The sequence below is a fragment of the Thamnophis elegans genome, chromosome 10 (assembly GCF_009769535.1).
Source record: "Thamnophis elegans isolate rThaEle1 chromosome 10, rThaEle1.pri, whole genome shotgun sequence".
Lineage (NCBI taxonomy): Eukaryota > Metazoa > Chordata > Lepidosauria > Squamata > Colubridae > Thamnophis > Thamnophis elegans.
The window spans coordinates 38,448,857-38,462,076 of NC_045550.1; the positions used below are offsets into that span (position 1 = coordinate 38,448,857).

The 13,220-nt window shown below is 34.7% G+C and overlaps 1 protein-coding gene across 1 annotated transcript in view; it reads right to left on the minus strand.

The window, feature by feature from the left end:
* Positions 1-1,568: 1,568 nt before the first annotated feature.
* The window catches only part of CUL3 (cullin 3), a 58,610-nt gene continuing 46,958 nt past the window's right edge, over positions 1,569-13,220 (minus strand). Inside the window, exons 11-16 of the mRNA XM_032225029.1 lie at positions 9,272-9,396; positions 8,713-8,809; positions 6,624-6,758; positions 5,191-5,377; positions 3,882-4,027; positions 1,569-2,794 (exon numbers count right to left, since the gene is read on the minus strand). Of these exons, the coding sequence (XP_032080920.1) occupies positions 2,663-2,794; positions 3,882-4,027; positions 5,191-5,377; positions 6,624-6,758; positions 8,713-8,809; positions 9,272-9,396 (822 nt within the window). The 3' untranslated portion in view covers positions 1,569-2,662. The remainder of the gene's footprint in view (positions 2,795-3,881; positions 4,028-5,190; positions 5,378-6,623; positions 6,759-8,712; positions 8,810-9,271; positions 9,397-13,220) is intronic.

A 13,220-nucleotide genomic window follows, 5' to 3' on the forward strand; every position in this document is an offset into this window, starting at 1 on the left:
GCATTTCTACAAATGGATTTGGAGATTTAGTCAAGATCAACAGTGTCCTCAATGCTAAGAAAGACAGGCAGATACTTATCCATCATACCATGCCATCAGGGAGGTGTAAGATTGGCCCCAAATGTATTCTGCAGGACATATAGCCATTCTCATTAAGATCTTCAGAGTAAAGAAGAACAAGTCCTGGAAGTGATGGTTTGACTGCCAGATCTCTGATCTCAACATCATTAAGACAGTTGGGATTACATTAAGAGACAGAAGAATATTAGGCATCCTACATCCACAGAAGATCTATGGTTAGTTCTCCAAAATGTTTGGAACAACCTTAAAAGAACCTTGCCAAGTTACTCAAAAAAACTATGTGCAAGTATACCTAGAACAATCGATGCTGTTTTGAAGGCAAAGGGTGGTCACACCAAATATTGATTTGATTTGGATTTCTCTTCTGTTCATTTACTTTCCATTTCGTTAATTGATAAAACATACTATTAACACTTCTACTTCGGAAAGCATTCTTAATTTATAGCATTTTTGCACAACTCCTTAAAACTTTTGCACAGTACTGTAGATAACAGTCCATAGGTCTTCGGAGAGTTCATCTTTACTTAATCATCATTCTCTGTATATGAAATCTGTAATCAAGGGGGAAGTCTCCATTGTGTTATATAAAGTTCTGTTGTTCCTCATGTGATGATGAGAATGCAGTATTGGCCACCACTTTGAGGTCAGCTGTAAGTCTCCTTGTTCAGTGCCATCATAACTTCAAACGGTCACTGAATGAATGGCCATTAACCAAGGATTACCTACACACACATATTTTTTAAAAAAATAATATTCTGAATGAAAACAATCACACAATATTAAAAAACAATTAAGTACACATTAACTGGTCTTGTTAACATAATTAACATTAGCAACCCCAACTGCAAGAATATTACCTATATTTCTGTTACAGTTTTTCATATTGCAGACAATAACTCAAAACAATCTCCATAGCGGGGGGGGGAGGGAAAACAAAAATCTTTCACATAGTCGGGGGAAACATTAATTACTAATAGCAACTCTGCAATGCAGAACTATCTTACCACCTTTTATCTGCCTAAGCAGGCTGTAAATATTTAGTACTGGGAGAAAAGATATCTGCTATACAAATGTACAAATAAAGTACAGCAATAACACATGAAAAGCTCAGTGAGAGCTTCAACTTTACAGGTTGAAACAGAATTCAACTAGTTTTCTTTCCTGTATACATGCTATGCATTTATTTTTTTTAAAAAGTTGCTCTGTTACACCTGAATACTATTTATGAATTTAAGCTAAAAGTAAATTGATCAGCAGCACTTCACAATTTGTGCACAAAAAGATAGAATCTTTGTGAACTCATTGCTGTAAAACTACGTTATACAGTATAGGAGCTACATAAAATTTCATTTGGTATCAGATTACACAGTAAAATGCTATTGCAATTTTTTTTTAAATCAAAACTTAAAGCTTTAGTAGTAGTCAAAACTTCATCCTTACCCACCTTGAGAAGGAGAAAGTACTTGTTTCAAGAACTGGAGATTTAATAAGATCAAAGTAACAATATTTATTGCATTTTAAGATTGCATTTTAAAACAGTAAATTAATAGTGCACAGTGGCTTCATTTGACCCTCCTGAAAAGTGAGAAATTAAAAAGGCATAAAATCCCCTTCTACCTCATGAACAGAGCATAGGTTAATGTGCTTCTCCAAGGGGCAGTATTTGGTTTAATAAATTGCCATCCCTGTGCTGTAATACATTTGAATTAGTGCTCTGTGTACACTAAATCCATTTATTTTAAATTAGTTTTGTCTACATTGAGTGAAATAAAAACATTGCTCTGTACAATCCACTATGAGCAGTGAATACAACAGCAAAAAGTATAATACAGTTTATACAGACTAATGTTTTCCCATTTCTCCTATAAAGGAATCAGAACAAACCTAATTAGTATGCAATTTCATTTGGAAGATCGCAAATGACAAAAAGGAAGGCCAAATATTACAGCCCATAATTGTGCCAAGAAAAAAAGGTTCTTCCTCAGATTAACTGGAATATGAATGAGTGTAGATGGAAAGAAAAACCAAGCCAAAATCACCAGGCTTTTATAAATTTACCAAATAGTAAATTAAACACTTTTTAAAAAGAAATGTCCAAAACAGAGCAGTATTTTTGAAATTCAATCTTACCATCGTGTGTTTTTCTTGTAACCCAACGTATACAATGCACAAAGTGCTAAGCAACACTACAGAAAACACATTTACATCAACACTGAAGATTCGGGGAAATGAAATTTCAACAATTTTATTTTTTTTAATGAGCTGTATTTTCTAAATTTGTTTTTATTTTTTTTTCCTGTTTTCATACAGTATTGAAAACAAAAACGCGGCACATTCACATTTTCCCGAGGAAACTGTAAGGATGATCTCTACAGGGATAAATGCTGAGAAGCTTGAAGCTCAATCATTTTGATGTTGAAAAACTTTCTGAAGGAGTAAAGGCTTGATCTGACTGGTCTAGAACATGTATTGTAATTTAATAGAAGATATGGTCGTCTTAATATTTAATGATTTTTAAAAGAACTTCTCAGTTCATGCGAAGAATATAGTCCAAGAATAAATCATAGTTGTGGGACACGTTTTATGCTACGTAAGTGTATACTTTGCGGTCCTCAGGTGTTCGTGCCAAATATTCTCGCTCAATAAGTCCTTCAATACGCTTTTTAATAACAACTGGACTTGGGAGAAATCGTGCCTTCAGTTGTTGAGTTACCTGGAACAAAAGGTACAGTATTTTAATATTATTTATATTAGCAAGTAAGCAGGCCTGAATATGACTTTGAAAAACAAAACATGTAGGATGCTTTTTCAATTATTAATGCTTTTATAAATTTCATAAACTGAAAAACTAATTCTGTATTTTTGGGGTCCTATGGTAAGCATCGCTGACTATAAGCAAATATATGGCAGCTGGAGCTAGGACGGTGTCTAAGCAAGTGCAAGCAGTGGGTTTGGAAGGTAATCAGAGATGGACATGTTAGTATTTACCAGGGCAGTAAATTAAAGTCAAAAATATCCTAAAATTTGATGATGACCAGCAATCTCATCACTGTTGTCCAAAAAAAATGCATCCATACAGTGAAATATTGAGATATATTTACTTTTTCCCTCTCCATGTCAGCTGTAACTGTGTTTATGAAAAGCAAGCCTGCTTACACTTATACATGCTATATTATATCAAGATTAGACTGACTATAATACACTATATGCTAGCAGGCAGGTTCTAGGATGCCTGCCGCCACCAAAGGACCTTCCTGAAGTTGCTTTTCTGAGTACGGGGAAAAGGGATGGTATTTTGTCCCTTCTGTCTCCCCGTTGCTCAGAAAAGCAACTCCAGGAAGGTCCTTTGGTGGCAGCAGGCATCCTAGAACCTGCCTGCTAGCAAAGGACCTTCCCAAAGTTGCTTCTCTGAGCAACGGGGAGACAGAAGGGACAAAATACCGTCCGGCCGGGATGGGTATACAGGGCCGGTGGCGGGGCAGGCTTACTTCCAGGTCCGGTGACCAACCGGTTCGTGGGGATGGGCAGCAATCCACCCCTGCTTTGGTGGTACAAACTAGTTTTATGGTTATTATTAAGATTATATGCTGGGGCTAGAACTAGAGTATCACCCAATCCTATAGAGGTCTGTCCTCAGGGATATGTGCCTAACTCCATTTGTGAGTACTTTTAAAGAATTGCTTTAACTCACTTTAATTGGGAGAGTTTTCATGAATCCTTTAACTGTGAAATTTTAATTTAAAATTGTTTAGAAACTTAAAATACTTTAATTTCAATGTTTCAGTAATTAATTAAATTACCTCTGCTACTAGCACATTATGTTGCATCTTCTTTCTAGATTTCATTATCCGCACTATAGCAGCCTCTATCTCATGCTTTCTGTCATCATCTACTTTCTGTCTTGTTTCTTTTCTTTCGGGGTCTGACTCTCCTTGTTTGGCAGCAACTGAAAGAATAGAACAGACCCACACAATTAAAATAAAAGTAGCTTTTTTAAAAATAGTAATCATTGACAATTTGAAAATAAAGTCAAAGTGATCCAGTAGTGTAATAATGAAACCTGTTTGATTTTCATTCCTTAAACAAGCTGACATTCTTATGTTTTTCTCAGATAAAATTCCCAGCATCTTTAATTGATTATGCACCCAGAAAATGTTGGAAATTGTCTTTTGGCAATATCTGGAATATCATGTTTAAAAGAGGACTTATACTTTTCATAAAGAAATTGTCAGCGTTCCAAATACCATGCAGAATTAAATCAGAGTCAAAGGCAAAACTATCCTTAAAATTCCAATTTAATAAGACAGGGATGTTGGCATTGTGCTATGGAATTCCAATACTGGAAATGACATCAGAATTCCACCCAGTTAAAAGTTCATGATCTTGTCCCCACACCCACAATCCATCACGTGGTCCAATCTTCTTCTTCCACGCTGGCGTCTCCACCCAGCTGCTTCCGATCAGGTGTGAAAGTGCGGAGACAAAGGATAACCTTGGCTTCTAGTAAAGAATGAAAATAATACATTCCACAATCCTACTCCTTCTATTCCCCACTCCCATCGACTACACTAATGAAACAGCAAAATGAAATAAGAGAAAGTGTGGCAGGCCAAAATTCTAAAAGGAATATAATTGCAGGCCTGACAGAAATACTTTAATGAAAGACATTTTGTTTAAGTCTCCCTAGGAAATATACTAACAGACAAAAATAGACAAAAGGATGAGCCTTGGCAGAAACCCTCACCCAGAAAAAAAGGAATTTGAAAGAATGATTAGACAGAGAATTATATGATATAGAATCACAGAGATCTAACTGATAAATAACAAAATGAATCAAATGGGACTGGATCCAGAAATATGAGAATGAAAACCTTTAGATTTGGCATTTTCAGTGGAATGTTTAAGACTATCAATTCTGGAAAGGAGAATGATATTAGAACAGAAAATAAACTAATAATCCCCCCTCCTTTTTTGTGTGATGAGGACAGTGAAATATTTGAAATCGTTGGAGAAGAAGCCAGAGAAAAGGAGCTGTAATGAAGAGTGAGAGAGAGAGCAATCAGGAATCAATAAACAGTGAAACTGACAGCTAGCTGAAAGTGAACATACCTGTTTGAATCTTGACTCTGTGCAGTTTGGATGTGAATTGATCATTCACTGTAAATATATGTCCATTTTCTATTTCTTTTGATTTTGGCTCCTTTGTAAGAACCCGTTGTGTAGGTTTGCCACATGCAAGGGACTGCAGCGCTCGTACAAGCTCTCTTTCAGGAATATCTGTCTCTTGTTGTATCTCCTATATCAAATTGAATTTAAAAAATTTACACAGAAAAGCAAAATTTTAAAAAGAGCCCTTGGAGGCCTATCGTTCAATCTCCTGATCAAACAGAAGTCACAAAATAGAATATGTGTTGTGATGTCACCAAAAGGCATTACTGAAACTTCAGTCTATGTTTAGCATTTTTAAGGGTCTTAGAACTGGGAATGACAAAGAAGCTGCAAATAGCTGGGGTGACATGGTTTTCTCTTGAGAGATTTAAGATTCCCATTCCCACTGTTATTGAAAAAAATAAAACCCACTAAAAATTGGTCACTTAGTGGTTGAATTTATGTGGTGTGTACTTAAGATTGGGTGACCAATTAAAATTGGGGAGTTGTATATAGTCTGTACATTCTGTACAAAGGCAGGGTATATTTTTAACACAGATAATAACAGTAATTCTTCCTCACTCTTTTGCCCTTTACCACTTCAGAAAATAGGACACTGAAAATAACCTGTGATATCCATTGTTTCTCAAAATAAAGAAGTTTTAAACAAAAATCTGAACGTGCATTCAAAAACACAATTCTGAATTTCAAGTTCCAAATTTCTAAATTCAGAGAAAGTTTTTTTCCCACTTGCCTAATAATTAGCATTATTCTTAGCAAGATTTTTCACAAAATACTTTAAATAACAAACTAAAACAATATTAAATATTTATACAACAAAATCAACTTTGATTTAAAATATATTTTTTTAAAAAAAGTTTTAACTGACTTGCCAATATACTAAATATTCACTTTTAAAATAGCTTTGTTCTTAATTTCATACTGAATTTCAATGCCATGTATTGTGACATTTAAATGCAATAATCTCACTGTTACACCCATGTCACCTGCATTTTACAGCTTGGCAAAAAAAAGTGAACATTACAGAAAAAATACACAGCATGAAAATGGTAATAGTATCACTAAATACTCTAAATAAAAATAATGGAAGGGAGAATTGTAGCATATCAATTTCATTTACAATGGTGTAATATAACTTCAAGATTATAACAAATGATGTAAAGCATAAGAAATACTGCATTCTCAGATTTAATTAACAAGTGCAAATGGCTAGTAAGATTAATTAGTATTCTAGATATTAATATTGTAAATCGCATATAGGAATTTTCTATGCAATTGCTCAAATATATGAACGATTCCATTTTACTATGATTTGTGAAAATAAAAGCACGTTCAAGAGATAAAGGAAAGTGTACAGCTAACAAAGCTCATACCTCAAAAGTGTATTTTTCTCTGTTATTAAAAAGCATGAGTATTGTCATCTGGAAAGTAGAGACTTGCAATATGTGCTTCCTTGTATTAGAGCCAGTTACTTGGGCACCTCCTACACCAACCTCTGAACCATCTTCCTGTTTTAATTATAAAAAAATAAAACATCATTCTAGCAATATTTTCATTTACTTAGAGATTAAGTATTTAGTGTACTTACTAAAAAGCTTGTTGTTACATACTTTTCATTTAAAGGTATTTATCTTTGCTTTTTTGTCACAGGACTTGAATTATTTTGCATTTAATAGGCCTATTTTTAATAAGCTATTGGAAAATCAAAGTTACCAGTGTATTCTTTTAAAAAACATTTCAAACTGTAGCTGAAAGCATGAAATACAAAAGTATCTACATATTAAGCCAAATCAGTTTGCTGACAAATAATGTAATCTGTGGAACAAACATAGCAAAAAACTCTATTTCTTTTTTGTCTTGGCTAATGATATCTTGCATGTGTCTGGATGGTTTTGAGAAAAGAGCAGAAACAAACCACAAAGAAGCCACAAATAAACCATATATGCATTACAGTGCTGCTATCAGTTAAGTTCCCAACAGATCATACTGTCAAGCTGTGCCTTGTTACTCTGAAGCAAAGTAGAAATATACAATTTACAGCTGTGACATCTACAATGTTATTTGTGGACCTAGAATGCTGCAAAATCACACTATGAAAATTATGAAGTTGTGGGTGGTATAAGATTTTCTGCTTGAGCAGAGGGTTGAAGTTCTCCAATGTCCCTTCCAACACTGTTATTCTGTTATTTTGTGACCAATGACAAATATATTGTAAAATAAAGTCAAACAAGATGGGCATGTCAAGCCTGGAAGAAATAACATATATCTGAGACTATGAAACCACCATATAACCTAATGGCCATAAGCACCCAAAACAAGCAAACAAACAAATGTCCAATCCCTGGCTACTGACAGACTATCCTATGCCAAGAAACAAAACATAACATAGCTTCTTATAATGGCTGCATCAAAAAGATATAAACAGAATAATTCCATTTGGCAACTTCCAGCTATGCTATATTAGAACCTCCAGCATATCTTTGAAAATAGCTGGCAACTGCAACACAATACATCTGGACACATTTAGCTTTGGAAAGGCTGCTATCCCCATAAAGACACTATGAGGGAGAACAGGTAGTCCTTGCTTGATAACCACAAGTGTGGCCAGCAATTCCATCACTAAGCACTGTTGTTGTTAAGCAAGATATCACAGGACCATAATGAACCTACCATATGACTTCCCACTTGATTGTTAAGCAAATCACATGATCACAATTTATGATTTCTGCTTGTTGGAAGCTGGCTGTGAAGCTCACAAATTGTGATCATGTGGCCTCAGGGATGCTGTGGCACTTATAAGCATGCGGACCAATTGTAAAGTTATTTTTTCAGTGCCATTGTAACTTTAAACAGTTGCTAAATGGGTCAGTTGTTAATTGAGGACTACATCTACTATAGAGAGAAACTTGAAGTTTATGTGGTTCTAATTCTCTGAGAATTTTTGGCAGAAAAACTAGATGCCTCTGTTATATGACACTGTAAGTTTATCCCGTCCATTAGCGATACTTCATATAGTAAATCTCCCAAAATACAACTTTGTGTAGCATATGATTAACAATGACAGTCTGTGGCACAAATTAAAGGCCGAATTTCTTTACAAGTTTTGCATTTTTTTCTAATTTAGGTGTGATTCACTGTACTTCTATATCTTTTTATAATTTTGATTTAACAGAATACATTAAAAAGTCTTCCATTTATTTTTACATTTTAAATATATATTTAAAATATATTTCTTTAATATATGCATTTTTACTACTTTAATAATATGTTCATGTTTATGTCAATTATTTCACAGTCACATTTGTATGCATTTTTTGTTTAAAGCACATGTGAAATTTGGAAAGTGGCTATTCTGAATGATAAATGAATGCCAAATTAAACCTTTTTTTGGAAAGTACAAATATAGTAAATTGTCATTAAAAGATGACTCAGACCACACTATTTATAAGCAAAGGCACTTACTTTTTTTACAGGGCCATAGAAGGTCGCATTAAGATCTGCAGAACCCATGTGATGTTGGAGTGTTAGCTGCCGTCCACTGTGTTTGGCTAAATAAAACCTACAAAATTCAAAACAATCAATCAACAGTTGCCTAACTGTATTGTGAATTTCCAACAAAAAGTTTTTTGAAGCCTACATAAACATAACAATATTTAATTTATTACAAAACATCTTCTATTTTGAAAAATTCATTCAAAAACCATAGTTCAAATATTATGTCTTATTAATATAAATATTAGAATTGTGAACCAATCAGAGTCCACATACGTAAGATGAGTAGGTACACAAATCTAATAAATAAATACGAACTTATTAAAGCAACTGCATGCAATCCAAATGTTTCTAAGCCTTCAATGTCTACAATTTTTTCCAAAAATATCTTGCAATAGTAGAATACTATTTTTGAAATATCTAATGTAAATGCAGAATAATTTAGCACATAAACACTGACAAAAATCTGGGCATGTTTAACTATGTTTTAAAACAAATTCCAAGGGAAAAAATATGAAGAATTCCTTACCTCCTAAATATTTCAAAAGCATGCCTGGGGGCTGGGGGAATGTTGCACTTTGGTGTGGCCGACTGAGTGGGCCAGTAACCCGTTGTGAGAACCCGCACTGTCAGATCAACACCGCCTAGTGAGACCTATAAAAATAAAGGCAAACTACTCATTGTATTCTATTGAAAATAGGGAAAATCAATTTCATCAGATACTCCAAACATTGGGACTATAATTGTAAATCAAAGTTTAAATATAAAATCCCTTTGAAGCTTTCAGAACTGATATCCATTCTTAACAGTTTTCCATATAGGTAGTCCTTGATTTATGATCATAATTAAGCCCAGAATTTTTGTTATAATTCATTCAGATTGTAAGCTGAATCACTATGTGACTGGATTTAATTTTACCACAATTGTTAAATTAGTCACAACAGGTTTTTCTTTGGGGGGGGGGGGCTGGAAAATGACAAAAAAGTTGCAATCTGTGATCACATGATGCTGCAACCAATTGTAAATATGAGCCAGTTGCCAAGTACCTGAAATGTGATCATGTTGACCGTGGAGGTGGTACGCCAGTCATAACTTTGAGGACAAGTTATAAGTAACTTTTTTCCCCAACTTTTCTCTCATAACTTCGAATGTCATTAAGCGACTGATTATAAATTGAGTACTACCTGTATATTTTTCTTACCTTTCCATGCAATTTTGCTCCAGAGTTTACCATCAGTATTAACTACTAACCATTAGCTAAATTTCATCTGTTCATAATGCTAAAAATATACCGTATATACTCGAGTATAGGCCGACCCGAATATAAGCCGAGGCACCTAATTTTACCACAAAAAAACTGGAAAAGTTATTGACTCGAGTATAAGCCTAGGGTGGGAAATGCAGCAGCTACCGATAAATTTCAAAAATAAAAATAGATACCAATAATGTTTTTGAATATTTATTTCAAAGAAAAAGAGTAAACTAGCGGTGTATTCAATGAAATACTTCACTCACCTCATGATGCTGATGTCCCGCTGTGATGATGTCCCGTGCAGCCGCGGGAGCGATGTCCCGCCTCCTATGACACACGGCACAGTGATTCCTATCATTGGATCACTGTACCAGAGGAGGTGGGACATCGCTATGTGGCTGCTTGCCATAACAAGGAGGAGGTGGGACATCGTTGCAGAGCGGCAGGAGGGGGAGGAAGGGGAATCGTAAGACAGCCCTGCATTACATTAGAACGTGAGGAGGGGGGATGGTGCGGTGCGCGCTGCGCGGCAAACTGACACAGAGGGAGGGGAAACTCACAGGGGCACTGGGCCATTCACGAGTGTCACCCAGCGGCATGGCCCCGCCCCTTTTTCTCCTCCATTTTGGGCAAATTTTTCACTGACTCAAGTATAAGCCGAGGCGGCTTTTTTCAGCCCAAAAAGTGGGCTGAAAAACTAGGCTTATACTCGAGTATATACAGTAACTAGCTTTTCCAAATTCACAAATAGCATATCCAACTTAATAGCTGATAAAAACAATACAGGAGATTGAATATAACAATGTGCAAAATATTCTGCATGTGATCTATCTTGTGAAGGAAAAACTGGTTTTGAGTGCATTTTCAAAGTGAAGCATGTACATATTGAGTATTTTGTCCACATAAGAAGCAAAATAGAGCTGTTCGATCCCAGAAGTAGTTTGGGGCAGAAGGAATAGGGAGAAATGCAAGAAGGTAGATAACTGATGGGAAGGAGGAAAAGTGCACAGAAAGTGAGAACACAGATGGCTCAATGGCAAATGACATACAAATAACTGCTGAAAAGAGAAAGGGAGCAATATACAAGTAGTCCTCAACTTAAGACCAAATGGAGATCAAAATTTCTGTTGCTAAATATTTGTTAAGTGAGTTTTGCCCCATTTATGACTTTTCTAGCCACAACTGTTAAGTGAATCACTGCAGTTGTTAAGTTAGTAACATGGTTGTTAAGTGCATCTGGCTTCCCATTGACTTTGCTGGTCACAAGGTCGCAAAAGGAAGATCACATGACCCGGGTGTAATTGTCATGTATGAGTCAGCTGCCAAGCATCTGAATTTTGATCATGGGGACACTGCAATGGTTGTAAGTGCGGAAAACAATCATAAGTCACTTCTTTCAGGGCTGATGCAACTTTGCAGTCATTACATGAACTGTTGTAATATAAGGACTATCTGCACATTAACCTTGCCCTCTTCATGTTGCCTACATTTTGTTTAATCCCAAATCCACAACAAGATGAGAAGGTCCTCATATCTCAGTTAGGTAACCTTCAAGTTATTGTAATCTATAAGAGATTTTGTTATATTCTTAAAATGTATGAATTACAAAAAGCTTTCAATGCAACACAGTGCTGCCCTAACTACTATCAGATCTTAAATTATTCAATTAGTTTTCATTATAAAAATCAAAATCTGCAAGCTGCTGGTGAAGCAATTCAGTTAGATTTTTGAAATATATCTAAACATTTCTACGAAAGAAATGCTTGCTGTGGTTCTGGGGGTTTTAGGGACAGGGTGTTGTACACATAATTAGTATTCATTAATTTGCATAATAATTGGTCATTCCATCCTTACATGTAAAACACCCTGTCCCTAAAACCCTCAGAACGACAGCAAGCATTTCTTTCGTAGAATCCAATATGCAACAAGTGATTTTTAGAATGAAGCACTGGACTAACAGAAATGGATTTCTCTTCCTAGAATTATGTACTGCTTTCAATTGTAGAATTACAGGATTATGGGACTTTCGTATCTGGTTTCTTATTTATTTTGACTTTACAAGATAACAAGCCTTGGGACCATTAATACATAATGATACTATGGATACTATGGAAATATAGCCTTCAGTCTCACAATTTTGTTTCTGGAGAATCTTATTTCTCAGTTGATCCAATTCTAATTTAATATTATTCAGATTTTGAGTTGGTTATTCTAGCTTAGTTCAAAGAATATCATTTTAAATATATGTATGTGGTTGTAATATTGACCAACATATTCCTTTGTCTTGTAAAGCAAATGGCAGCAGCATTCATTTCTAAGTATTTAGAGAAACAGTGTAAAGGAAAAAATGTAAGGACCCCAAATTGCAAGCATTGGAAAAGGGAGAAACGAATGACATAATGTACATTGAAAAAGTCACACACAGCAAATATAAGGTCACTCCAAGCTATTATTAATCACAATAAACTGAGATATTTATTTTAAAATAAATCTGATTTTAAAAAATGGGTTCATCAGTGTACCATGATTTAAACATGGTGGATAAATCATATGTATCGAACATATGAATTATTCACATGATAGCCCTGATATAGCACTGATAATGTTACCTAGTTTGGATGAAATGTCTGCAAGAAAGCAACTAATTTAAGAGAGGAGCAAGGACCCCTCATTTCAACTCTGTTACAAATATTCTCTTTATTGATATGAATCATTCTTCCACCTGAATCTTTCTTAAAGAGATTTAAGCCGTATTCCAATTATAGGGTCTCAAAGGAAAAGTGCATAGTTATTTTAAATTGGCATTTAGTATTGAACTGTATTTTTAGAGCTTGTTCCAGGGACTCTGAAACACACTCAAATCAGAGAAGAAAAGATGGAGCAATAACAATAATGTGGGATTGGTTTAATGGTAATTGAAAAATAATAAGGATTTAGACAAAGAATTTTCATTCTGTTTGCCAGAATGATTTACTTTGCTTTTATTATTAATAAAATAGGTAATTTTGTTATTAACTTTTTAAAAGCCTATTAATACATTGTATTTTCCTTTGTATCTTCTAAAGAATTAGATGCATGGATATTGATTTCCTATGCAGGAAGATAAATGTAGAAATAGATCGTGGTGGTGTTATGATAAATTTTGCAGTTTTTCTTTAGATGTGTGCAACACCTTGAATACAACCATAACAAGGATTAAACAAACAGAATATTGAATCCAGTTCTA